The 24,867-nt window shown below is 41.3% G+C and overlaps 1 protein-coding gene across 7 annotated transcripts in view; it reads right to left on the minus strand.

The window, feature by feature from the left end:
• Window positions 1-7,491: 7,491 nt before the first annotated feature.
• LOC119780656 (phosphodiesterase 4D interacting protein) overlaps window positions 7,492-24,867 on the minus strand; it is a 109,504-nt gene continuing 92,128 nt past the window's right edge. For 5 of the 7 annotated variants that reach the window (XM_038280765.1, XM_038280764.1, XM_038280766.1 and 2 more), the window contains 16 exons: window positions 21,565-21,824; window positions 19,970-20,110; window positions 19,700-19,870; window positions 17,974-18,249; window positions 17,759-17,890; window positions 17,365-17,484; window positions 17,091-17,280; window positions 16,908-17,020; window positions 13,467-13,598; window positions 13,153-13,239; window positions 12,893-13,065; window positions 12,225-12,347; window positions 11,997-12,135; window positions 9,624-9,670; window positions 8,726-8,818; window positions 7,492-8,452 (listed from right to left, as the gene is read on the minus strand). In XM_038280765.1, the coding sequence (XP_038136693.1) occupies window positions 8,396-8,452; window positions 8,726-8,818; window positions 9,624-9,670; window positions 11,997-12,135; window positions 12,225-12,347; window positions 12,893-13,065; window positions 13,153-13,239; window positions 13,467-13,598; window positions 16,908-17,020; window positions 17,091-17,280; window positions 17,365-17,484; window positions 17,759-17,890; window positions 17,974-18,249; window positions 19,700-19,870; window positions 19,970-20,110; window positions 21,565-21,824 (2,254 nt within the window). In that variant the 3' untranslated portion in view covers window positions 7,492-8,395. The remainder of the gene's footprint in view (window positions 8,453-8,725; window positions 8,819-9,623; window positions 9,671-11,996; window positions 12,136-12,224; window positions 12,348-12,892; window positions 13,066-13,152; window positions 13,240-13,466; window positions 13,599-16,907; window positions 17,021-17,090; window positions 17,281-17,364; window positions 17,485-17,758; window positions 17,891-17,973; window positions 18,250-19,699; window positions 19,871-19,969; window positions 20,111-21,564; window positions 21,825-24,867) is intronic. The other 2 variants (XM_038280763.1, XM_038280762.1) reach the window with 2 other exon arrangements.

The raw sequence follows: 24,867 nt of genomic DNA on the forward strand, positions 1-24,867 counted from the left end.
AACAATAGCAGACCTGGTAACCAGCTGGCAAACAGAACTAGAGCACCTGAGCTAGAGGGCCCCGCAAACTGGCCAGGTGGAGTTAAACTTGTAGCGACCACAGTTTCAAGGAGCTCCCTGTAGACCAAAACAAGATGTGTGACTCTCTACCTCCAGCTGGAACAACTCCGTTACCTTCTGAAAGAACATGTCTACTGAAGAAGTAACTCAGAATAATGTCTGGCACTCTCTGCTAGGGGTGTAAATAATAATTGTTTTGTATCGATGCATTGATTCAACAGCCGACGATCCGATTCATCCAAACGTCTGCAAGAGTATCGATTAATTTTTTTCCCCTCTGATCTATTTCTATCCATTTGCTCCTGGACGTAATCCTGACTCCCGTGCTGAGGTGGCGCTAGACCTATTTTGCCCTCCTACCTCGCTTCCTTCAGCCACTTCCCTCTTTCCACTTGCACACACACTCACGTAAACATAGAGGCATTATTATTTTTTAGTGAATGAGGTTTTCATAGGCGTAGGTGGAGTACAACTTTGCTACTTCTGTTATTTGCTGTTGTTTCTCAAATAAAATGCATAACGATATTACAGCTTTCATTGTTGTTTTTTTTCAAATTTGAAACATTGTCTAGCCTGTACGGTTAAAAAAAACAACAAACAATTATTTGAGTTGACTCGTATCGTGGTTTATTCTTGAGTATCGAAAATAATCGAATCGTTGGGTCAGGAAATTGATACTGAATGGAATCGCCATGAAGGTTGGATCTCTGCCAGGTTGCTCCTGGTCAGGAAGGCACTAAGCCTTGAGGGGCAGCAACTCACAAGGACGTGAACAGATGCACGGCTGGCTCGGAGGGAAACTAAAGAACCCAAAGAACAACTCAGAGGGATGCCGGTAAACGTCTCATCACGGTCCGTCCAAAAAAGATCCTCCACTGTTCTTCAGTTCGTATTAAATTAGGTTCTTTAACATGAAAAACTGATGAAGTTTTACATCAACAGAACCAGGTTTATGAAAAGAATCCATCTATGAGCAGCCAGAGAAGAATCTATTTAACATTCAAGGTCACGTCACCTCAGCAGCTTCATCCACTGAAGGATTTCTGACATAATTAACAGAAGCGGGCCGCACGCCGTCCAGGAGGAGAATCCCACATGTTTCCAGAACTAATCCCTCACTGGAGATATTCAACCGTAGAAATGAAGAACCTTTGGTTCCAGATTAAACCTGATACAACGTTAATAAGCGGATTAATTGGTGGTAAAAGAAAAAAAAAGAAAACCCAACATTATCTTAGAGCAGCGTCAGCTGGAAAGGTTCTGAAATAAATCTCTTCACTGCAGCCTAATCGACTCGAGCAGGCAGCAGCACTCCATCAGAACCTGCAGTGACTGAGCAGAATCTGTCCGCCTCAGACTCGGCTTCCTCTGGAGCTGCTGCAAAAAGATTCTGCACAACTTCTAAAAGCCTTCAGGTGTAGTCGAAGGGTCAAAATATTAAACATTCTCCTCAAAATCCCAAATTTTTGCATTAGAAATTAAACAAGAGATCTTCACCTAATATTTTGTTTGAATGTCATAAACCTTTTACTCTATTTAAAACACATCTAGGATATTCACCATCTACATCTAAGCAACACATTTCTGTATCAAACATCTGACTTAACCTTTAAAATAAAAAAATGTTTGATAAACAGTTAAGATGTCATTAATCCTTGTGGTTATAGATAAAAACTAACGTTTAAACTTTGGACTCTTAATTTCTCTATAATCTGCAGATGATCTAGAAACTTTGATTAAAAAAATAAGCTTTGATCTTCATTTCTTTTTGAAGCTTTCAGTTAGTTTCAGGTTATTCTAATTGAAGGATTCTGGGATTATAAATAAAAAAACTTAACTTAATTTCTCTGATTTAAGGTTTATTTTCCCTGTTAGCTTTATGAAAACATTTTGACCATTTTATGAAATTTGGATAAGAAAAATGTCTACCTTTGTTTTGTTTAAACTGTTTTGAACAAACTAACTAATCTGAGCGGAGATTTTTTAAATCTGATTGATGAAGAGAATCAAAAACTAAAGCAGATATTGACCCAGGTGGGAGTTTTTGCCCTGCACCCGGTCTGCCAGGCTCAGTTGGTGATTTTTGCCCTGCTCTCTGCCTGCCAGGCTCAGGTGGACCATCAGATAGAGCTGAGGAACATCTCACCTCCTCCTTCTGCTCCTCTCTGCTCCCCTGCTGATCCGAGCTGCTCAGCTTCCTCTTGTTTTTGTTTTCGGTCTTCTTCATTGTAAATCAGCCGGGTTTATAATCCAGGGTTCGCTTCAGGGTCTCCGAACTGCAGAATTCATGCTCATCTCTTCGGCTTCAGGCTGGACTCTCCTCGGAGCCAACATGTCCGTTCGGCAGACACATCGAACCCGGGCTGGGAGGAGCTGTAGCCGGTGTCTCCTTGAAGGCAACAGCCCCGGGAATGAACCGGTTCGGCTCACACGTGCATTCCGCCGTTTAGAACTTCATTCCCGCCATTAACCGAACCTCAGCCCCCGCAACCGTTCGAACCTGTTATCTGGTCGGTTCAGTCCGGTTGACCTCTGGTGTTTCCAGGGAAACCGAAGGAGCTGCTGACGTCTACCTGCCCAAAAGGACCGGAACCGGTCCGCTCCTACCGGGCAGCCAGCTTCAGGCCGGTTCTGCTCGGTTCGGCTGCTCGGTTCAGATGAACCCAAACTCCACGCGGGAAACCGGCAAGTCTCTCTGCATCGGTGAGGCTTGGTTCGGTTCCGTCGGTTTCCTGATTCTGACTCTGTCGGTCTGTGGGTCACAGCAGCGTCAAGCTAACAGCAGGGGAACGGAACTTCCGCTCTGGGCTCACCAAAATAAAAGACGTTCACAAATAAAAAAAATTAAAAATCTAAATTTTCAATTATTATTTTCATATCTATGGATGTAATATAGTTTAGAAGTATTTTTTTTACACCTCCCTGCTTCACTTTTAATATTGAAATATTATCAGATAACTTTTGGTGAAAAAGTTATCTGATAATACAATGGGATGCAGGAATTTCCTTTAGATGGATAATAAACTTTTATTGAAATAAAACAGTATTTTTGCAGTAGCTCTATTTTTCCAACTGGCATGATTTCTGTACAAACTGCCTAAATATTTGCCATATCTGATGTTTTGTTTTCTATTGATTTTTATTTTATAACTCAACCAGCTGCTGGGATCAAGATATTTAGGAGCAACTAAACTGTAGAGTAAACAGAAGAGAGCCTCTATCTCAGACCTTGGGGGAGTTTAAACATCTGAGATCAGAGATGAAAAACCAGATCAGAGTTTAATCTGCAGTAATGAATTTGGTTCTACCATGTGAGGAAGGAGATTTTCATCTATAGGAAGAAACATTTCCTTTAGGAAGAAGAACATCTTAAACCAGAAGGAAAAACAAACAGGAACTTCAGTGAGATAGATAGATAGATAGATAGATAGATAGATAGATAGATAGATAGATAGATAGATAGATAGATAGATAGATAGATAGATAGATAGATAGATAGACAGACAGACAGACAGACAGGCCCTTCTATGGAGCAAGTATTATCATTATTATCTATGTAACCTTTAAAAATGTGGTTTAATTATCTGAATGTGTCGGTCTAAACTCCAGAATCAGGTATTCTGTAATATTTTGGGTTTATTCAGCTTTAGAGAAAACTGATGAGGTTTAGCAGGAATGAAATACTTTTATTTTGGAGAGAATCTAATCTGCTTCCTCTCTGCTGCTCCTGTTCATGCAGACCTTAAATCTGAAGGGGGGTAAAAAATAAAATAAAATAAAAAAGCTTTAAACGGCATAACTTACTGGAAACCCAAAACAGCATTTATTAGATTTTTATCCAGCATTTATCTCACTGTGTTTTCTATCTCGGTGTTTTAACGTGTCCTGCTGATGCGCTCAGCGCGGTTTGTTGCAGACTGCTGCCCCCTGCTGGCGATTTGATATACAACCGTGAATTATTTTCACACATGGAGCAAATCCCCTTGGGTGTGTGAACTTTTGATGTTTGTTAATCTGAGGGCATGCCTGCAGCCCCTGATCCATATTTACATAACTAAGCAGGATTACTGTCAGTCACCTGTGGTCTGCTCAGAGCCATGTTTACAGACTGACCTGATCCAGGCGCAGCGGCGGGCTGGAATCTGGCAGGAATCTGAGATTAACTCAGCCACACACCCACTAACACAGTGATGGTGGGTCAGTGTTCAGCATCTATGCAGGTGGAATTGAAGTAGAGGGAACAAAGCAGCCCCTCCCTGATGAGAGGAGGTGGCATCATGATTGGGGCTCTTATCAGAACTTTAGCCCCTCTCCACCTCTGAAGCCTTAATAACTGCATATGCTGATAACATTTTTTCCAGAAATGAATGACACATTGTTTCTGGAAACAATGTGGGGTTAAGGGTCTTGCTCAGGGACCCAGAGTGGCAGTCCGTGGGAGTGGGGCTTCCACTCTAAACTCTCTGGGATCAAGCTCAATGCCCTCACCACTAGGCCGCCACTCTTTTATCCTTGCTCCATCTGATCCTCCAGCTTCTCTTGGGGGTTTTCACTTCCATTTTAAAGCTTCACAGCAATCAAACGTCCAGGCTTTGGGGTTCTTGGTGGTGTGCTGCTCACCACCCCTGAGATCTGACCTTCCAAACTCCTCTAACTGCACTTTTCAGATAGTTAACCTCATACCAGAACCTTCAATAACCAGTTTTTTGGGGTCTTTCTCTGCTGTTCTAATCAGAAGCTGTTGGTACTTATGGTCCTTAAGTATATCACTATATTCAGCATTTATAGTCAGACAGTCTTTAATATGATCCTGGAAAAATATTGGATTGGCTCTGAATCTAACTGATCATAAATCAGATTTATTGTTTTCTTATAAACTTGTGAGAAGCTCCGCCTCCAGCCTGAGGAGCTCTTTGCTCTGTGTGACTAAAGAACCTGGTTCTGATGTGAGATCTTCCCCAGAGCTGTTAGATACCGACTCAAACAGAGGAAGAGTCTAAAAGAGAATCAGAACACAAAGAGTTCTGCCCAATCAAACTGATCCATTTTATGAGAGGTTCTTCTACTGGTTTGTCCTCAGACACACCTGCTCCATTTCCTTAAAATGCTTATTTTTCTTTGTGCTCGGTTCAGTTCTGGATGGATCCAAAGCAGGAACCAGTGAATTGAGCCAGAGAAGCCAGCTGCCAACAGCAGAGTAAGTCAGAACTACTGTTAGTTGAGCCAAGAGAAAAGAAACTGTGGGATCAGAATCCAAAACAAAGTCTGAACACGTTCTTTATAAACTAAATACAGGCCCTAAAGGTAGGTTCTGTTCTGGTTAATTAATTAATAAGGTGGTTTCTGTGAGAACAAGCGAGGAAGCCAGGAGCTGGAAAAATTTCAACACCTTCTGCTTCAAATTTGAAAGAAGATATAATAAATGTAATATAAGTATTGCATCAGACGGGTTTCCTTGTGTTCCTTTAGGTCAGTTATGACTCTGGACCTCTGACCTCCTGGACTAATGCTGACAGGTCTGCTGGTTCCCCAAAGCCCTGGAATTGGTTCTGTGACCCGGTCCAGACTGACGGTTGTCAGTGACTCTGTTTCTCTAATGCCTTTCAATCAGGACACCATCTGTTGCTCTTTCAGAGTTCCAGCCTACTTCATGTTGTCAAACAGGTTCTATCTCTACGTTTCACAGGTCTGGTGGTAAACAGGTCTTAGGAAGGACAGTGAACACAACCCAAACACTGGCTGACTCAACATTTAATCAGGCTCCTGTTTAGGTCCAGGCCGCTCTGCACATAATCAGCGTTTGGAAGCTGCTCCTGTGTTTCAGGTCGTCTTCGTCTGGGTGATCTGAGACATTTTAGTTTTTAAAAAAGTGAGAAGCGAAGCACGTTTTCCAGTCTGTCCAGGTCAGACTGACAGATGATCTATAACTTCCCCTTGAGAAAGAAAAACAGCTGCGTGTAAAACGCACCGGAGCAGCAAACCAAGAGTCCACAGATTTTTTTATTGAAAATTTTTTTTCACAACATGCATAGAAATCCAGCAGGTCCAGGACAGTCTCTCCCATACAGCAACAAGAAGGTGTTTAGCCCCACTCCCACATCCAAAAGAAGGAATAGCGCTAAATTTGAGCCGATTAGCCATTACTCAGTAAAAACCGGGTCGTTTTGGACCCAACCTGCCAACATACAGGGTGTCCACTTTGGTTCAAATTATTGCTTTATAAATACCACAACCCAGCAGAGTCTGACTGCTGCATTTCAAAGTGATCCTCAAAGGAATAAAAATGTTGGCTTTGATCCAGAACCGGTTCTGTGATTCTTATTAATTTTTTTAACCAGACCAGATGTCAGGGAACACGGCTCTTATTGCACAGTGACCCATACTTTGCATATTTTAGATAAATGAGGAATTCATGCAAAAAAAAAACACAAAAGAAAATATAGAAAACTCTGATGTAAATAAAGAAGGTCAGCGTTGAAGATCTAATTCTATCCAGCTCCTACGGAGAACAACATAGATTCTTTATTTGAGACTAAACCTGAACTGAAAGACCCCTAAAAGGACTTTGTTCAAATGAAAGTGCTTGAATGAAGTGTCACCAATGTCACATCTTTCCACTGAGGGCTCCTTCACATTGGATGAACATTCTCTACACTCCAGCTGGAAATCTGTGACGACTTCCTCTGCTGTTTACCAGACGTTCTCCTGCTGTACAGATCTACGACATGCCTACAAACACAGTGGGACCACCTCTGGACCTGGAACTCTCTTAGACCTCTTCAGGAAGCAGAAACACACCACGGGGTCCGGATGGTTAGACTGAACCGTCACCAATTACATCACCTCCACACCACCACCTCTGTCTGATAAGCCGCTGCAGGGGAGGTTTAGAGGACAGCCTTCTTCCCTGTCAGCATCCTTTATCTGCACCTCAGCAGATGCTGGAGGTCAGTTCAGAAAGACAAGGAACAGTATCAGCACGGGCCTTCCCTGGGAACCCTGCCTGGGGACCTTTCCCAGTGAAAGAGTAGCATGTGAGGAAGAAAAACCTCCATCAAATCCACCTTTAATCCTTCATTGTCCAGTTGTCCAAAAGACCACTTCCAGCCAAACCCTACAAACCCTATCAAGACCTCAGAGACCCTACATAGACCACAGAGGCCCTTTCAAGGCCTCAGAGACCCTAAATAGACCCCAGAGACTCTACATAGGCCTCAGAGACCATAGCCAGACCTCAGAGACCCTAAATAGATCTCAGAGGCCGTACATAGACCTCAAGGACCCTATCGAGACATCATAGACTCTTTATAGACCCCAAAATACTCTACCAAGACCTAAGAGACCATATAAATACATTTGAGACCCTACATAGACTTCAGAGGAAACCCTAGAAATACCTAACTAAGACCTCACAAAGACCCACCACAGAGACCCTGCAAAGAACTCACATAAACTTTGAAAAGACGTCAACAGAACCCTCAAAAATGTGACAAAGACCCAGAACAAAAATTTGACTAAGACCTTGGAAAAACTTCACCAAGGCTGTATGAAGACTGTCCAGGTTCATCCAGTGTGAAGGAGCAAAACATGCTACAGATCAGCTTTTTATCCAACAATGGATTCTAGTGTTTCAGTAGAGAAAATTGTCAGATTTATACATATAAATATCTAGAAATAAAAATTCTATGTTGTAATATAAAAAAAAAATCTCTTCAAGCAAAGAAGGAAAAAAATGAGAGGGAGCAGCTAAATGTCCTTACTGGACATTTTAACAATGAATGATCTAACAGGTACTGGTGTTCTGAGTCTAACACAGAGTATGGCTTTGTTTCCACAAACTGCTGCCAATAAAAACACATTCTTCACCAAAACTAAAAACAGAGGCAGCCAGGAAGCACTTCTCAGCTTGTCTTCTTTCTTGTTTGTAATTAATGGCGGTTTTCCCTCCAGGAAACCTGCTAACGAGGACCTTTGGAGCTGCAGCTTTTGGTCGGTTCAGCAAACAGCCTCGTAATCCTGGATCAGTTTCTGGATCACAGATCCGAGTGTTCTGAGGGTCCAGCTTTGCTTCAGGTCTTACATTTTCTTAAATTAAAGCTCACATCTGGTTACATATAAGCAAGGAGGAATTCTTAACGGTAACAATAATTTACATCCATAAACCGTCATCGCTGAGGTAAAATCTAGTAGCACTCTGGTGAAGCTTGTGTTCAAAGAAGCTACATTTGTAGCATCTTCAGCTGGAGCCATGGAGTCAGGCTGCTCAGCTATAGGTAGACTGCCTGCTGGGGGTGCTGGGGCGTGGTCTGTCTCCAGGCAGCAGAGGATGAGGATGTCAGGACACGCCAATCAGCAGAGGAGGTAAGCTCGCTGAAGCCTCCTGGGTTTTCACCTGGAAGAACGAACATTGAACAGATTGCATCATCGAAAGCTGCAGAACGCAGAGAGACTGAACCTTGGTGTATGAAAACAGGCTCATAGGCCCTTCAGCTGTTAGTATCAGGTCAGATCATGAGAGCGAGGATGGTTTAGGATCAAGTTGATGAATGAGACTCAAAGCTAAAAGTTAATTTAGCAAACCAGATGTTATGAAAACACCATGCAGCCTAAAAGGAAACAGTTTCAGTTAGTCTGCAGCTCACAGATAAGCCAAGGTGGACCGTACCTCTAACAGGTGGGGGGTAGGAAAGAGGTGAAGGGGGGGGGGAGGAACAGGGACAGAAGCTCGGAGAAGGGAGGAGATCCTGAGTTTGTTCTCCTGAAGAAACTCAGCAGAAGAGGGAAAAGAAACAAGTGAGAAATCAGAATCATCTATTTCCATAGAGTTTTTGAAAGCAAACAAGGAATCCAGGTCCTCTGCACTCAACAGAGATATTCTACAAACAGATATAAAAAGAATAGAACAAAATAGAAAAGGGGAAATCATAACATTTATTATTTATACATACAGTGTTTTTTTTCAATAATTTGCTTTCCTGACTGTTAATGTTCAACCTGCAGGAAGAAACGGTCTCTGCAGCTACTGGTTTATGCACAGAGCTTCTCTAACATCAACCTGAAGTCACAGTCTAAACAGTATATGTCTAGGATGTAAGGGGTCTGCAGAGATGTTAGCTGCCATTTTCCCGACCCCAGACATAAACAAGACCTGGATGGAGGGAAGGTCGGTCCTGATGATCCTCTGCACGCTGAATTGATCGTTTTAGTTTGCGAATGCTGCTTTCAAAGGTGTGTTTTCAATATCTGAATAATTAATATACTGTCTGTATTTTTGAAAACCATTGAGGAGGTTTGCACTGTTAAAATCATTAGTAAGAATAATGAGAAGAGAAACTAGGTTTTATCTCCATGTCTGTTATCTGCTTTTCAGTCTCTGATGTGGTGGAATGTAAACACTGGCCAAAACATACGAGGAGACCTCTCCTGGGATTAAACAGGTTTAACGCTTTAAACTCCAGGAAACATTTTTGATGCTGTACGGTGAAGGTTAAAGATTAAAAAAGATTTTTAAGGAATGACAGGAAAGGAATCTGGGATAGGAAGCTTTGAACCAACCAACTCACCTGTAGGTTTCCCTTTGCTTTCTTCAGGACATCCCTTGTTCTTGATACTAGAAACAAAGAATATGTTTATTTAATTACCTCTCCCCCACATGTTGCTTGTCTACTGCTTTAGCTGGATACTATCCAGCTAATACTAATACTGTTAGTATGCAGCCAATAACTACAGTATCATAATGTCTGGGGAATACCTACTAAATCACACAAGGACTGAAATATTAGCATAACTTTGGTATTGATTATCTCATATAATGCTTCACCTCTGAAGTGACTGTTCTTTAGGTGGGAACTAGAATAGATAGAATAGAAATATGGATGCTAATGATTCAAATGTCTGGCCTAAAAAGCTGCTGGTCATCAGGAAAGTGTTTACTCGTTTAATGAAGGACAACAAATAAACAATAGCTGTTAGCTGTAGTGATTTCAAGCTTGAAAAAAGAAAAAAAACTCCCTAAAACGTGAGATGAGATTTATAATATTTTTATTGTTTTTGATGTTTTAAGATCTCTTTTGAAGCAACACATTAAGAGTTTGTGCTGTAAAACATTTTTGGTTCCATATGAATGGTCCCAGATTACTTTGCCTTGCCTCAATCCTGCTCTTTTCTCTGTTAACACAGAGAAATTGTGTATTAGCACTGATAATCCTAATCATTAGCTTCAATATGCCAGTAATTAACTGAAGTGGATCATTTATGGGCTGGACACCAGCATCATCTAGAGATGGCATTAGCTAGGCACATGATATAACCACTTAGGAAGAAGTTTAGCATGGATAGGAAAGCTAATATCATCTGATGCTAATAAACATCTTATCTTGGTTATGTTCTGTATTTAAGGGTTCCTTAAACTGAGTATGGAGGCTCTGTTTTTAATCATTAGTATGACAGTAATTAAATATGTGTGCTAATGTCCTGTTAGATTATGCTTCCTTTGCTCGTTATTAGCATAGATAGCTTTGCTATTAGCTTTGTTATGCTAGCAATCAGTGCTTTTACTGTCATTACTGGCTAATTCTTGGATATAACTTTACTTTGGATGATGGAACTATTAGGATTCCAGTTTGTGTGGGTTGTTTTTTGTGTTTTCCTCTCTCCACCACCAGGCGGTGCTCTGTCCTCGTTGGGCCTCCCTGCACACCTGCGGCTCGTTGGGTCATTACCAGAGGAGTACTTGAGCAGCGGGCTGTCACCAGTATTGGGTAATCTAGCCAAACTGAGATTAGCAGAGTCTAATCTCTGAGTCTGAACTTGTGTTTTGTCTTTGTTCTTGGGCAGGAAGACTTCCTGTGTTACTGGATAAGCCTGGACCTTCTACCCCTGGAAGGATTTACTGAGTCTCACTGAGCAAGGGGACAACCTCCACATGATCCGTTTATGTCCACCCTGGAAAACCAAGTGACAGTCCGCTCCTTTACTCCTCTGGGTCCAACGTATGTCTGCCTGTCCACTCTCCAACAAGTTCCCTCTTTTCTGGATTAAACCCCCACAAACTGGATCCAAGGATAAACCAAGAGCCCCCAAAAGTGAGTGCCTCACCAGCAATATTCAAGCCTCAGTCCATTTTCCCACTGTCCCTGAACTGATCACTGTGATCTCCGCTTCAGAGTTCCCGGTTCCGGTTTCATTCTCCATCAGTGTTTGCTATCCTACAATAAACCTGTTTGGCTTTTACCCTTGGTCACTGAGTGGTTCTTTGCATGTGGGTCAGATCAGATTAAAGACCATTATGACAAGAACATTAAATGAAGGGGTTTCAGATGTGTTTTTTTAATAGATAATAAAACAAGGCAATAATAAATTTTTAAACAAGGCTGTTTTTGTTGTTATGGGCTCTAGTTGATTTGTGTTGGAGCAGCATTCTTAACCTGTAGCCTGTTTGTCTTTAGGTTTTCTACTGGGTCTTATATAAAATCTTAAATGAAACAACGGGCCTCTAACATGGTGCACCAACAGGCTACAGCGTCAGTGCAGCTTTATTTTCACTTCTAAAGGATATCGCAGGGGTATTTTTAGAAAACAATGCTGTAAGTTGATCTAAACATCAATTCTCTTTTTAAGGAAAACAAACTGCAGATGTCCTGGGATCAGTTTTATGTTTTAGTTCCTTTAAGATTTTTGGAAATAGGTAAAACATTAAGCAGAGGGGTCATAAAAAAATACTTTCCTTCTCTAAGCTGGCAGATCATTTGGTTTTCTTTGTAAATTCAGTTCTGTATGATCTACTGTTCTTTATAATGTTTTTTTTTTTCTAATAAAGCTTTTTTTAAGACTATTTTCTATGAGAAATAAAGACAGGTGGTTTTGTGAGTTTATAGGAAAAGAATTAGAACAAAACTGATAGTAAGGGTTCTTATCAGAAACAACCAGAGACTTACGCTGGCTGACAATAAAATGCTCCATGCTATCCTTGGTGAGGTTGGAACTCTTCAGTCTCTCCATGGCGTCCTTTAGAGCCTTCTCCTGCTCTGAGAGCTTCAGACGGAGAGAGGCGACCTCGTCCTTTAGGGACTCATCCTAAATAAAAAACAGGAATGAACACAGTCTTTGTTTTGTTTGCAGTAATTTAACCGTAGGTGCATGATTTTGGAGATCTGGGCTCCTACCTGCGTGGAGTCAGACTGATCGGCTCTCCGGGACGCCTGCAGCACAGACTCAGCCTCCTGCAGGATCTGTTTCAGGGTTTTTGTGTCTGACAGCAGATTTCTGACACATCCTGGATCTAAAGGCTGGAAACCAAACAGCATAAAGGATCTTTGTTTACACATCCAGTAGGAGGCAGCAGGGTGCAATCTATCACTGCTCTTCAAATTACCAAGATATCAGTAACGTAACTACTGATGTATTTGTTTATCATTCATGAGTCCGTCTACATTTAGCTTCATTTCATTCATTCGTTGGTGACTGTTTATTCATTTGTATCCATTTATCTGCTTGTTCCAGATCGTTTATTCATTATTCATGGATTTTCCATTACCATATAATTTCTAGATAATTTACTGTATTTTTTTGTTTTCCTCTCATTTCCTGAAAAGAGTCTAACAGCAGCAGCTCAACCCTACATTTTAAACCCTTTAGACACTGAGCATTACACTGTGTTTCATTGTTTCCCTGAAATGGTCTCACAGTGAGCAAAGATCCACGTCGCTCCACCATCTGGCAAATGTCAAAACTCTGCTACAACTTGTGAGATAGAGACCAAGCTTAGTCTGTGCAGAAGTCTGGATCATTCTCCGGTCTCCTTGAAAACCAGCTGACCTCCTCGACCTCTCACCTTATGAAGCCTCTGTGAGGCGTTCAGGGAGCAGAGGGCAGCCTCCATCCGAATAACCAAGGACGCCCCTTCAACCAGCTGCTGCTGCAGGGCCGCAAAGTCTTGGACATGGCTGACGGTGGGGCGGCTAGAGAGGGAACCATCAGGAGCTTCGCTCTGCAGGCTGGAGGCAGCTGAGGGGGAAATGAGGGAGATGTTGGAGATCCAGGAAAGAAGTCTGTTCCACACCACTCTGAGGTATGCATCTGTCTGTGTCTCACCTGTTTCTCCTTCTCTCTGTATGGATCGTAGAGGAGATGAGGGATCAATGAGTCCAGTGTCTCTAACAGGCGGAGAGAGAACTTTATCTGCAGAACAAACATTCCTGTTAGAAGTTCAGAACATTTTAGAAATGTAAATAAACACAGAATGGATCTGATTCCTCTGAATGTCCATCAGAAACAGGTGGGGTCAGTTTAAACAGTGTGTGTCCAGGATGAGCGGGGTCTGCAGAGATACTTGCTGTCCTTTTTATCCAACCCTACATCTGGACACGCTCTAAACATGTTTAAATCTTAATGAAAGACAGACTGACCGCTGAAGAGTCGCCTCCTGGCTGCAGGACGGTCAGTCTGACCAATCAGCTGCTGCTCCAGCTGGATGTGAAGCTCTTTGGGGTCAAAGTTCACAGCCTGATGTCCTGGCTGAGCATCCTGAGCCACCTGATCTGCTCGGCAACACAAAGTGCAGGAAATCGGTCCCAACAAGGAAGCTGATGTTTTCCGTAAATAGATTATTTCATATGTTTTTGGAAAAAAAATCTTTAATAAAATTACCCTAAATATCAGCGGCGTAATTATCAATCTTCCATTTCTAACAGACCTTGTTTAAACCTGTTAATTTTTCAGTAAGATCAAAGCCAACTGCTGCTCCAACACCTTCTGTTAGTGACCAAAATCAGAGGGAATAACCGCAAGAAAATTCATAATAAACTATAAATAATAATAAAATCAGGCAGCTAAACCATCATTTGGAAGACAGACCCAGAATGCTGAGCTGTGGCTGATCTTTTTCTAGTTAAAGCGGGCCTATTATACTTCCTCTTAACACTTAGGATTGGTCTACGGCAAATACGGACATAAAATTTTCTTTTTTGGCTTTAAATCCCCCTTAGTTAATAAGATTTCACCCTCAGTTTCCCCTATTTGGAGCAACTTAACCCCTTGAACCCTACGGACCCACCGGCGGGTCCAGCTGCTACGTGACCTCGTAGTTTTACCAAACCCCCAGTATTGATGTAAAAAACACATTTGGCACAGTTTGGTGACATTTATGGATAAATGTGCCAAAATGGCCTCTCCGCCCAAGAAATTTCTCACTAATACCATTCTAAAATAAATATGATTCATCTGATTGAGTCCAAATTTTGTATATTTTTACACAACATTTAGATTTGAAAGTCTGTACTACTTTTTTGTGCTATAAATAATATTTTGGTAGTGTTTTGCAATGTTTATTTCAAAGAAAATTTTGGCGAGGTTCAAAAAATGCAAAATATTTAGTATTTTGTCCCTAATATTTCAGGCAGGGTCAAAGCTACAATGGTGCTGACAACAGAAAACCATTCTATGACATCTTACCTTTACAGACGTACCAAAAGTTTCTTCTTAAATCTAATAGCTTTGAGGCTATAAGTTATTTACTTTTGTGTGCTTTTGTCAGGCAGAAATTTATTTATACCCCCTTAGGGTGTAAGAGGTTAAGGATAAACTGTTTGCATGATGCTACATCCGCACATCTGGAGCCATTTAGGATGCAGTTAGCAGTTTCTGAATGGTTAGCAAGTCTTATTCCCAAAGGCTACCGTAGAGAAAATTCCAGATATTTGTTTAAAGCAAAATTCCTACAGAGTTCTTAAACTGTTCTGTTATTTCTTCAGCCTGTCATGATTTTACAAAGTGTTGGTTTGTCTGCGACGCTTCTAGGAGGCATTTTGGTTGTTTAAAAAGAAGGTAATATTAGCGCTAGCACCCCTATGGGAATTTTAATGTAAAGTAGCATCTACGCTAACAGTTACCTGCCTGTGTCTTTTCTGCTGTAGTTCAGTGTAAATAAATTAGTTGCTAACTTTTCTTCACATATTAAGCTCAGTGTTAGGAAATTTACTCGAATAATAATTATAACTTTATGTGAGATGTGATATAACAGGGAATGTGGCCAGATGGCCACCTATGCTGAGTCTGGTTCTGGTTCTGGTTCTGCTGGAGGTTTCTTCCTGTTCAAAGTCAACATTAACCAAAAATGAAGATCAAAGCCGAATGCAAAAATGAACGCAACAATAGATCATTTTTCTACTAAAATTACTTTTTCTTATCAAACTAACAATTGTCATAACAAGTTAATATCAAAGTTAATAAATGCAACCATAGAGATACACGTTCTCTAAGCCCAGCTTATTAGTTAACATTGCAGTTATGTGAGGAATTTTATGAAAGAGCACGATTGAAAAATCATTGTCATATTCAAAAATTAAAGATTTGTGTCAGAGTGTTTTATTTTAAAGAGCTAGTTCTAATAGTTCTTCATAATAACAAACCTTAAATGATTAGTTATTGCCAATAATAATAATTTCTGACTTAGAGCCGCTGGAAAGATGCAAACTTTTTCATCCTTTTTTTCTGAACCACAGTGATTTTTACTACACTAAACAAAAATAAAATGACATCTAAAAGACTTTTTCCAGCTGATATATATATATATATATATATATATATATATATATATATATGTATATATATTTGTCTCCATAACGGTGGACACCCCAAAGCTAACTGCTCCTAAACATGCATATCCTGATGTATAAACTATGTATAAACTATATACTATAGTTTTAATTGGTTTTAATTTCAGGGACAGGTTTTCATTGGACTTGTTCTGTGTTTTCTAGATCTTTTTTTTTTTGTTTCTTTTAGCTGCTTAGAGCTGAAATTTCTTAATTTCATTGGTGGATCTACTGAATCCCTCCCACCGGGTTAAATAAGAATTTAAACACTTATTAGGTTACAGTTTGATTTCATATTTCACCCAGAGGTAGAAGTACATCAAACACTGTGAATGTTTAGTAAACTAGAGGTCGTCCTGCTGAATCCTGGAGGAAAACAGAATTTAAACGATTCTGTGATCCCCCCCCCCCCTTTTCTTCCTACTGTTTATTCTTTTGTAAAGTAAATGCAGAAATTTTCTAAAGTGAGGACCTGTTTGGTGGTAAGACAGCATGTGTTTTCTCAGAAAAAGAAAGAGTTTTTGCTTTATTAAAGCCGTTGATCAAAGGCAGCAGTAATCAAAGAGGCAGATGCCATGCTGCTGCAATCATTCCCATCGTCATCATGAGAAACAACACTGGATTAAGTGTGAAATGGTGGTATATTCAGTACTTTTTATTTCTTCATGAAAATACACTTTTGAACCAGCCCTGATAAAACCGAAACCTGACCAAAACCTCAAGGCCGATAAAAACGGGTGAAAATCAAGACCTCCAATCTGACATAGGCTGAAAATGGAAAGTCCTGCATACACATGATAAATATGAAGGATTGCAGCAACTTTATTAACTTGATCTGTTCTGCTGAGTGAGTGTTGAACTAAAAAAGAAGCGGATTTTGCCTCTAGAGCAGAAAGACCAAGCCACACTTTAAGCCTGTTTTGGTATCATTGCTATTTATGCAAAGTTGAATTTTATTGCTTTTAATTGATCTAGAATGAATCTTTTTGACTGAATTGAAGAAACTTTATATCTCTATAAACTAGATCTCTCTGGACATCTTTAATTTCCTCATTCATCTGGGATGATTCACTCTGCTTTGTTTTACAATGACAAATATATTCTATAAATGTTTTAGTCAGGAAATATTTGGAAGAATCATTTTTCTTATCTGTTTGCTTTGACGTCCTAATCTGAGTAACTGGAACAGAATTCTTTATGATGTTCATAAATTCAGACTCTGATCTCCAGATGAGGACCTCTGCTGATTCCTACCTGGGTGTGTGTTTCTAGTGCACTTTGCCTCCTGCAGCTCCTTCTGCAAAGCCTGGATCAAACTGCGGCTCTGGTCCAGCTGCTGCTGTAGGACCCTGGCCTCATGCTGCAGCCTGAGGAACCAAACAGACCTTAAATTCCAGGTTTTCCACCATAAATCAAGAAAAACAGCAAACAAATCACCTGTTGATGGTTTCTTGGCTCCTCTGTCTTCCCTCTTTCAGCTGCTCCATTTCTTGGCAGCGGACTTGATCTTCTGCCTGCAGCCTCTTGCTTAGCTCCACCCACCTCTGTGTTTCTAGCTCCGCCTCTTTTAGCCTGGAGCGCTCCAGATGAAGCACCTCTTTCAGGTGCTCCGCCTCTCTGCTGCCATCTGGAGGCCGAACATGAAGAAAAGATTAAGCATTCTGCTTTAAATGTGTTTTTTTAAACTAATCCTGGCAGAGAGCATAAAGACCTCTGTTGATGAGCTTGAGTTGAGTCTGCAGACTGGCGTTCTCCTCCTTCAGGAGTCTGATCTCGCTGGAAAGTTGGCTGACTGAGTCCAGACCCTGGATGTAGATGTTGGTAGGAGCTCCTGTGGAGTAAATAATAAATCATTTCAAGACAAGTTTTGCTGAATTTTAGCTTAATGAGGCTTTTTAACTTCTTGTTGTTGATGAGGATTTTGTTCAGTACGTAGGATTAGAATGATGGAAGCATGATAAACCAACAAGGAACCATCAACAGACCATCAATAATCCAATGACTTTTACAGAACCTCAAACTTCTAAAGAACCTCTCATTTCTAAACAACCTCTAACTTCTAAGAACCAGAAGCAGGTTTGGGTATTTGGGCTCAAACAGAACACCTTTCTCCATGGCGGTCTGTGCCAGTTTTTCCTCCAGCTGCTGCCGTAGTCGGTCGTTGGTCTGGATGGAGTCCTCCAGTCTCTGTCTCAGACTCCTGATTTCCCTCAGATGTTCCTTCATCAGGTCTGAACCTTCAGTAAAAACACAACAAGAACTAAATCATCTGACCTTCATCCAGCAGAGAAACACTCCAAAGAGGGGAAAAAAGCTGCACCTGTGTGGCTGTTGCCTGACTGGTAACCCGAGGACCCAGACGACAGGTCCGCTCCAACCCTGGCGGGCCTGCTTCCATAGGACATTTCCCACAATGCACTTCTCTCTAGCAGACTGGCCCCAGCATTCATGGCCATGCTGGCGCCCAGGCTACTGCTGCTGAACGGAGAAGGCTGCAGTTCTTGGTAAGAGAGCGGCAGGGGGTTGGAGGGCTCTGCAGGATGCTGCTGGGCCAATGGGAAGCCATGAAGAGATCTGGACTGAGGAGTGGAATACCCTGCAGAGACGTAGAACCCATGAATAATGAGAGAACAAATCTGTAAACTGTTAGAAAGTGTTACCGTGTTAGCACAACCAAAACAGAGCTGAACCGCAAAGAAAACAAAGATCTATGGCAGAGCGCGATGCTCCACTCCACTCTCTCTGCTGGCCGATGGACTGCAAACCAAACGTCCTTCACATTCACCCTCAGCATTGGCGCTCCACAGGGCTGAGTGCTGAGCGCACTCATCCACACAAACTCATATCAAAACCCAACTGTGGCATTTTTGAATAAAAGAAGTTACATAAAAAAGGAGAAAGGAAAATGCCAAAAAAAAAAGCAGAAACAGATTTGAGGAAAACTAGGGGAACCGCTCACAATGAAAACAAGTGAAATCCATCAGAGTCAAGATGGAGAGGCAGCAGCTTAGAGTCTGAGAGCTAGCCCTCCGCTGTGTTAGCAGAGGTTCCTCAGAAGCTGCCGATGAGCTTCTCTGAACTCACCATAGAGAGCCGCCTAAAGCATCACATGCTGGCCTGCATGGATGATTGATGCTTTGAGCCAAAGCTGCAACCTAAAATACTGATTTCCAGAATGGTGAAATAATATCTAAAACCATCTGATATCGCAGCACTGATTTCTGGGGTTGGTAAGGAGCTGCTCAGTCATACTGTTAAAATAATTTAATACACATTGCTTATAAATTGTTTTAATCTCATTTAAATGTCTTTGATTAGACATGATTATCTGATTTTAGAGTGGAAGTCTAATCTTAGAATCATGAAATTAACTTTTATATTAACAGCCCTCTTTCTAACTTTAATAGCAGACTTAAACAACAAAATAAAAGTTGTTTCTTACAGTTCAGCTTTTAGTTTTAGTTTATTATTTATTTCTCCTGAGGCGGATCAGAAAACAAGCTTTTTTTTCTTGCATTCTGTCAGGGGATGGGTAATTAACTGTATCTGAAATATTCATAACAAAATGTCATTTTCAAATCACAGAGGCACTTAACTTGGTCACATTACATTTAACGGGAGTAAGACACTAAATTTCTCACTGCAGCTCTTTAGGTGGCGGTGATACATCTAAAGTGGGTTTCTCTCTTCACAGGAAGGTAGAGAAAGTTGCAGCTAGTATGCAGATCCATGCATGCAGTATAAGTAAGCACTTTTTCACTCAGTTACAGTAAAATCGTGCAACAATGAACTCTGGACAAGCAAGCTTTCAAGGTCATAAAAAACTGAAACCCTGAAATGAAAGTTCTGTGACCTTTTGGTTAGGAAAATCTAAATAAAATCGTGATATTGGTAAAAAATAATCGCAATTTTGATTTCTGGCAAAATCGTTATGCTGTAATTTTGAGTTAGTCTTTTGTATTATTTCTGAGTCAGTAAACAGGTTTAGTTTGTTAGATTTCTCCCTCGTTCCACACAGTCGTGCACACCGAGTCAGAGGGACCCACTCTGATTGGTTCCCAGCTGCTTCTGCAACATCTGGAGCTCCTGGCGGACCTCAGCCAGAGAGAAGCCCGCCCCTCCGCCCCTCTGAGGCTGCAGCTTCATCGGAGGAGCATGGAGAGGGGAGGGGATGCGCTGCTTCAGGAGGGAGGAAGAAGGGAGAGGGTGACAGGGAGCTGGGAGGAAAACAGTGTGAGGAAGACTCATGAGAGGAACAGGATGAAGGAGAGGGTGAGGAGACTAGAGAACAGGTTGCAATTTTAGCTCCGTCTCACCTGAGCGACTCTGCAGGTCTGCAGGTTTGTGTGGTGAGCCGGTCAGATGCATGCTGGGACAGCTGAGGCAGGACTGGGCGCCATGGGAGGAGATGGATGAAGGGACAGACAGGCGGCGTGGCAGGGCGCCGTCCTTAGAGGCTAAAACAGAACAGGGATGGCCGTCAAATGAAGACAAAGTGATAAATACAGGCTGCATGTCTGCTTTCTGAAGCAAAACATCGACTTTCAGGAACCATCTCAGTCCTTTCAACAAAAGCGCTCTGAGTTGTTCTTGAAGAGATGTGGTTCTCCTCGGTTCTGTCCCTGACCCGGACCTGACTGCTTTCAGTACGACTCTACAGCTGCTGCATGACGGCGCCACACAAAGGCAGCCCGGCATCATCAAACATGTTTACCTACAATATCCACCATTCATAAAGCTGCAGTGCTGCCATCAGAAGACTGCGGAGGCCTGCTGCTCAGAATTATAGATTAATATTTTATCAATATAATTAACCCCTAGAACCCTACGGACCCACCGGCGGGTCCAGCTGCTACGTGACCTCGTAATTTTACCAAACCCCCAGTATTGATGTAAAAAACACATTTGGCACAGTTTGGTGTCATTTATGGATAAATGTGCCAAAATGGCCTCTCCGCCTAAGAAATTTCTCACTAATACCATTCTAAAATAAATATGATTCCTCTGATTGAGTCCAAATTTGGTATATTTTTACACAACATTTAGATTTAAAAGTCTGTACTACTTTTTTGTGCTATAAATAATATTTTGGTAGTGTTTTGCAATGTTTATTTCAAAGAAAATTTTGGCAAGGTTCAAAAAATGCAAAATATTTTGTTTTTTGTCCCTAATATTTCAGGCAGGGTCAAAGCTACAATGGTGCTGACACCAGAAAACCATTCTATGACATCTTACCTTTACAGACGTACCAAAAGTTTCTTCTTAAATCTAATAGCTTTGAGGCTATAAGTGATTTACTTTTGTGTGTTTTTGTCAGGCAGAAATTTATTTATTCCCCCTTAGGGTGTAAGAGGTTAATATTTATAAATCTTAATATTATCATTTAAAGTTAGGATCATATTCCAGATAAACTGGACTTTCTCACTTAAAAACATCTTAAAACTAGCTTTTGTTTTCCCACTCATCAGAGGGAATAAAGCAAAGTCACTCTCTCTGTTGCATCTGCCACTGAACACAGACTGGAAACAAACACGTCTGAGCACTTTGATCGACATTTGTCTGGATTAAAAAGGATCCGAGGTGAGAAGCCGGACACGTTTTTGATGCGTAAAACGCATTTGATGTGAACGCAGCATTAGGGCTGTTCTTCTCCACTGTCACCTCATGTTTGCTCAGGGGAAAGGCGTTAAGGCAGTGACTCAGTGAAATCTGCTGCAATTCCTTCGTCACAAAGTCTTGTTAAAGGACGCGAAGATGACTCATTATTTCCTGTACTGAGTAAAAAACAAACTTAACCTTAAATCTGGAGCTGAATCGATGCTAACTGTCAGATAGTTGTGCCATGTTTTTTTTTTTGCAGCCTGTAGTTTTATTTTACTGTGTTCTGCTGCCCCCTGCTGGTTGAATTCACCTGTGCTGATCCTGATAGAATTCCTGGTTTCCTCCAGTCCAAGCTCACTGGCAGCACCTGGGTCAGAGCACAACTCCAGGTCGTCGTTGTTGGATCCGTGCTCGTCAGACACATAGGAGATGCGATCTGATTGGTCGGTGATGTCAGAGAGGGCGTGGCTGCTGCTGGGTGTGTCAGGGCGATGATGATACAGCTGCTGGTTGAGTTTGGCTCGTAGAGACTCGATGACTTTGTCCTTCTGTTGCAGTTCTTTACTGAGCCTGTCACACAAACACACAGACCCATAAGCCAGGCGGTTCCACAACTAGACTTTCACAACATTTCATGTACGTATCATTTGTCTATTATTTTTTTGATTAATCAAATAATAATTGGAGAGCCAAAGGTTCCTTAAAGAGGATTTTTTTATGAAATCAAATCAGGTGAAACTAAAACAAGGTTTGAATAGAGTATTTTGACAGACAAAAACATTTCATATTATCTTAAATACGTAAAATGTTTATATATATATATATATATATATATATATATATATATATATTTTTTTTTTTTTTTTTTTTACAATTTTGATATAATTGCTGCTCTAAATCAGTTACTCTGTCAGCTAAAGACATGTTTAAGAGTCTCTATACTCCAGTTAACGATTAATCGATTACTAAACTAGTTATTTCAATAATCGATAAATAAAGATTTAATCTGATTAATTGTTTCAGCCCTGGATTAACGTCAGGACCCACAATCTGATGGCTGTTCCTGCTCAGAGAAAGAATGATACAGAGAGCATGTGAGTAAACACTGATGTCCCCTCAGATTCAGCCCAACAGCAGGCGAGAAGCTCAGAGAAATTACCAAAAGAGCTGCGCCTCTGACTCTACAGGCCTTCCTTAACAGGCTAAAGGTCATTACAGGACGAGAAAAACACTGAGCAAGTATGGCCGATTGCACGATTATCAGGAATAAACAAACACGATCGAAACACGTCATAAAGCCAATATTTTCATAGAACTTAAAGGGCACTCTGGGAAAGTAGAGAAAGGAATATAAAGATCCTTCTCCTTTGTTTTTGGTCTTAGATAAGCCCAAAGAAGAAATGAGAGGGGGAATCAAAAGCATGGCACATCCCCTCAAACCCCTCCTACCGACCATCCAGCTTCCACGGTGGTGGAAGGCTGGGGAGTTCGGTTTGTTTTGCAGCCACCCTGCAGTGTCTGCTTAAAGTCTGCTTTATGCCAAATGTTAGGCCATTGGACTGAAAGCTGAAACCGGGTCCAAACCTGCCATCAACAGACCATTGATCCAAAACACGACGACTAATCTACCTTCAGAACGGCTAAAAACAGAGGAGTCCTAGTCACAGTCTGGGTCTCAATCTGATGGAAATACAAAAATGAGTTTGGGAAACATCAATGAACTATGAAACGTTGGAGAGAAGCCTAGATCAACATATGGTATCCATATTTTTTTTAAAAGGCTGAAATAAGTTAAGGTTCACAAGTAAAAAAGAATACATCTGTGAGCTTTATAAAGCTGAAAGCATCTGAGAGCTGCTGCCTTGTGACCTGGAGGATAAAGAGCATTAGCAGGAAGGCGAGTCACCTGCTGAGGCATCGTGCCGCTACAGGAAGCCTCTTAGTGACAGACGTGACTCTGCATCCAGCCTCACATGATCACAAGAACAATGGCTGAAAAATAAATAGCATGCGTGGAATCATCCCGCCGAACAGGCAGACTAGTTGTGTCTGAAGCGTGTCGCCTGCAGCTGATTTAATTACCAGTGACGTACTGGTATGGGCGATAAAGTCCCAGGAATCAATGCTACCGATGGCACACAAAGGCAGCAGCGATATCCAACACAAACATTTACTGGAACAATAACACATTCAGAGTATTTCCCAAAACAAACGATCAAAATCATTCCTAGAAATTGTCAGTAAAGCTCTACAGCTGTTCCATAGGTCGGTTAGGTAAGTTAGTCTGTCTAACTGACAGACTAACTTACCTAACCGACCTATGGAACAGCTGCTATTAGATCACTCCATCCAGATGTAAATAAACCCTCTATGAGAAATAATGTAAAGACCTTTACGGCTGCCCACTCAGAGTGGGCTCTGAGTGTCAGTGGATCAGGAAAGGACTGGGACGCTTCAGGGATTCTATGGGCAGATGATTGTTAAGGTCAACCATTAACCAAAGCAAAAATCGAAAACTGGTTCCTGTTGAGAATTGGTTCTGTTCGTTCCAGTTCCATGGCATCGTTTGGCAACTTGCTTGACGATTTTGTTAACGATTCCAGGCAGCGCCAGAGCCTAGGGCTCTGGGCAGTGGGCAGCATGACTTTGGTCATGTTTTTTACACAAGTTACGCACCCGGGATTTAGTAAGAAAAGCAAAACAAAAAAATGGCGTCCCATCGGGTAAAGCGATCCAAAGTTCATTTTAAGGAAGAGAAAAATGGCATGGGAGGAAATACACTACCGTTCAAAAGTTTGGGGTCACACTGAAATGTCCTTATTTTTGAAGGAAAAGCACTGTACTTTTCAATGAAGATAACTTTAAACTAGTCTGAACTTTAAAGAAATACACTCTATACATTGCTATTGTGGTAAATGACTATTCTAGCTGCAAATGTCTGGTTTTTGGTGCAATATCTACATAGGTGTATAGAGGCCCATTTCCAGCAACTATCACTCTAGTGTTCTAATGGTACAATGTGTTTGCTCATTGGCTCAGAAGGCTAATTGATGATTAGAAATCCCTTGCGCAATCATGTTGACACATGTGAAAACAGTTCAGCTCGTTACAGAAGCTACAAAACTGACCTTCCTTTGAGCAGATTGAGTTTCTGGAACATCACATTTGTGGGGTCAATTAAACGCTAAAATGGCTGAAACTCGATAGTCTATTCTTGTTCTTAGAAATGAAAGCTATTCCATGCGAGAAATTTCTAAAAAATTGAAGATTTCCTACAACGGTGTGTACTACTCCCTTCAGAGGAAAGCACAAACAGGCTACTGCGGGTTCTATTTAATGAAGATGCCAGTTGGGGACCTGTGAGGCGTCTGTTTCTCAAACTGGAGACTAATGTACCTATCTTCTTGCTCGGTTGTGCAACGCGGCCTCCCACTTCTTTTTCTACTCTGGTTAGAGCCTGTTTGTGCTGTCCTCTGAAGGGAGTAGTACACACCGTCATTTCTAAGAAAAAGAATAGACTGCCAACTGAGAGAAAGGTGACGCTCGTTTATTTAAATCAGGGAGAGATGAGTTTATTTCTCGAAATTGTACAGTAATGCTTTTTCATTAAACG

Source organism: Cyprinodon tularosa, unplaced genomic scaffold (genome assembly GCF_016077235.1).
Source record: "Cyprinodon tularosa strain WSP-4 unplaced genomic scaffold, ASM1607723v1 ctg164, whole genome shotgun sequence".
Lineage (NCBI taxonomy): Eukaryota > Metazoa > Chordata > Actinopteri > Cyprinodontiformes > Cyprinodontidae > Cyprinodon > Cyprinodon tularosa.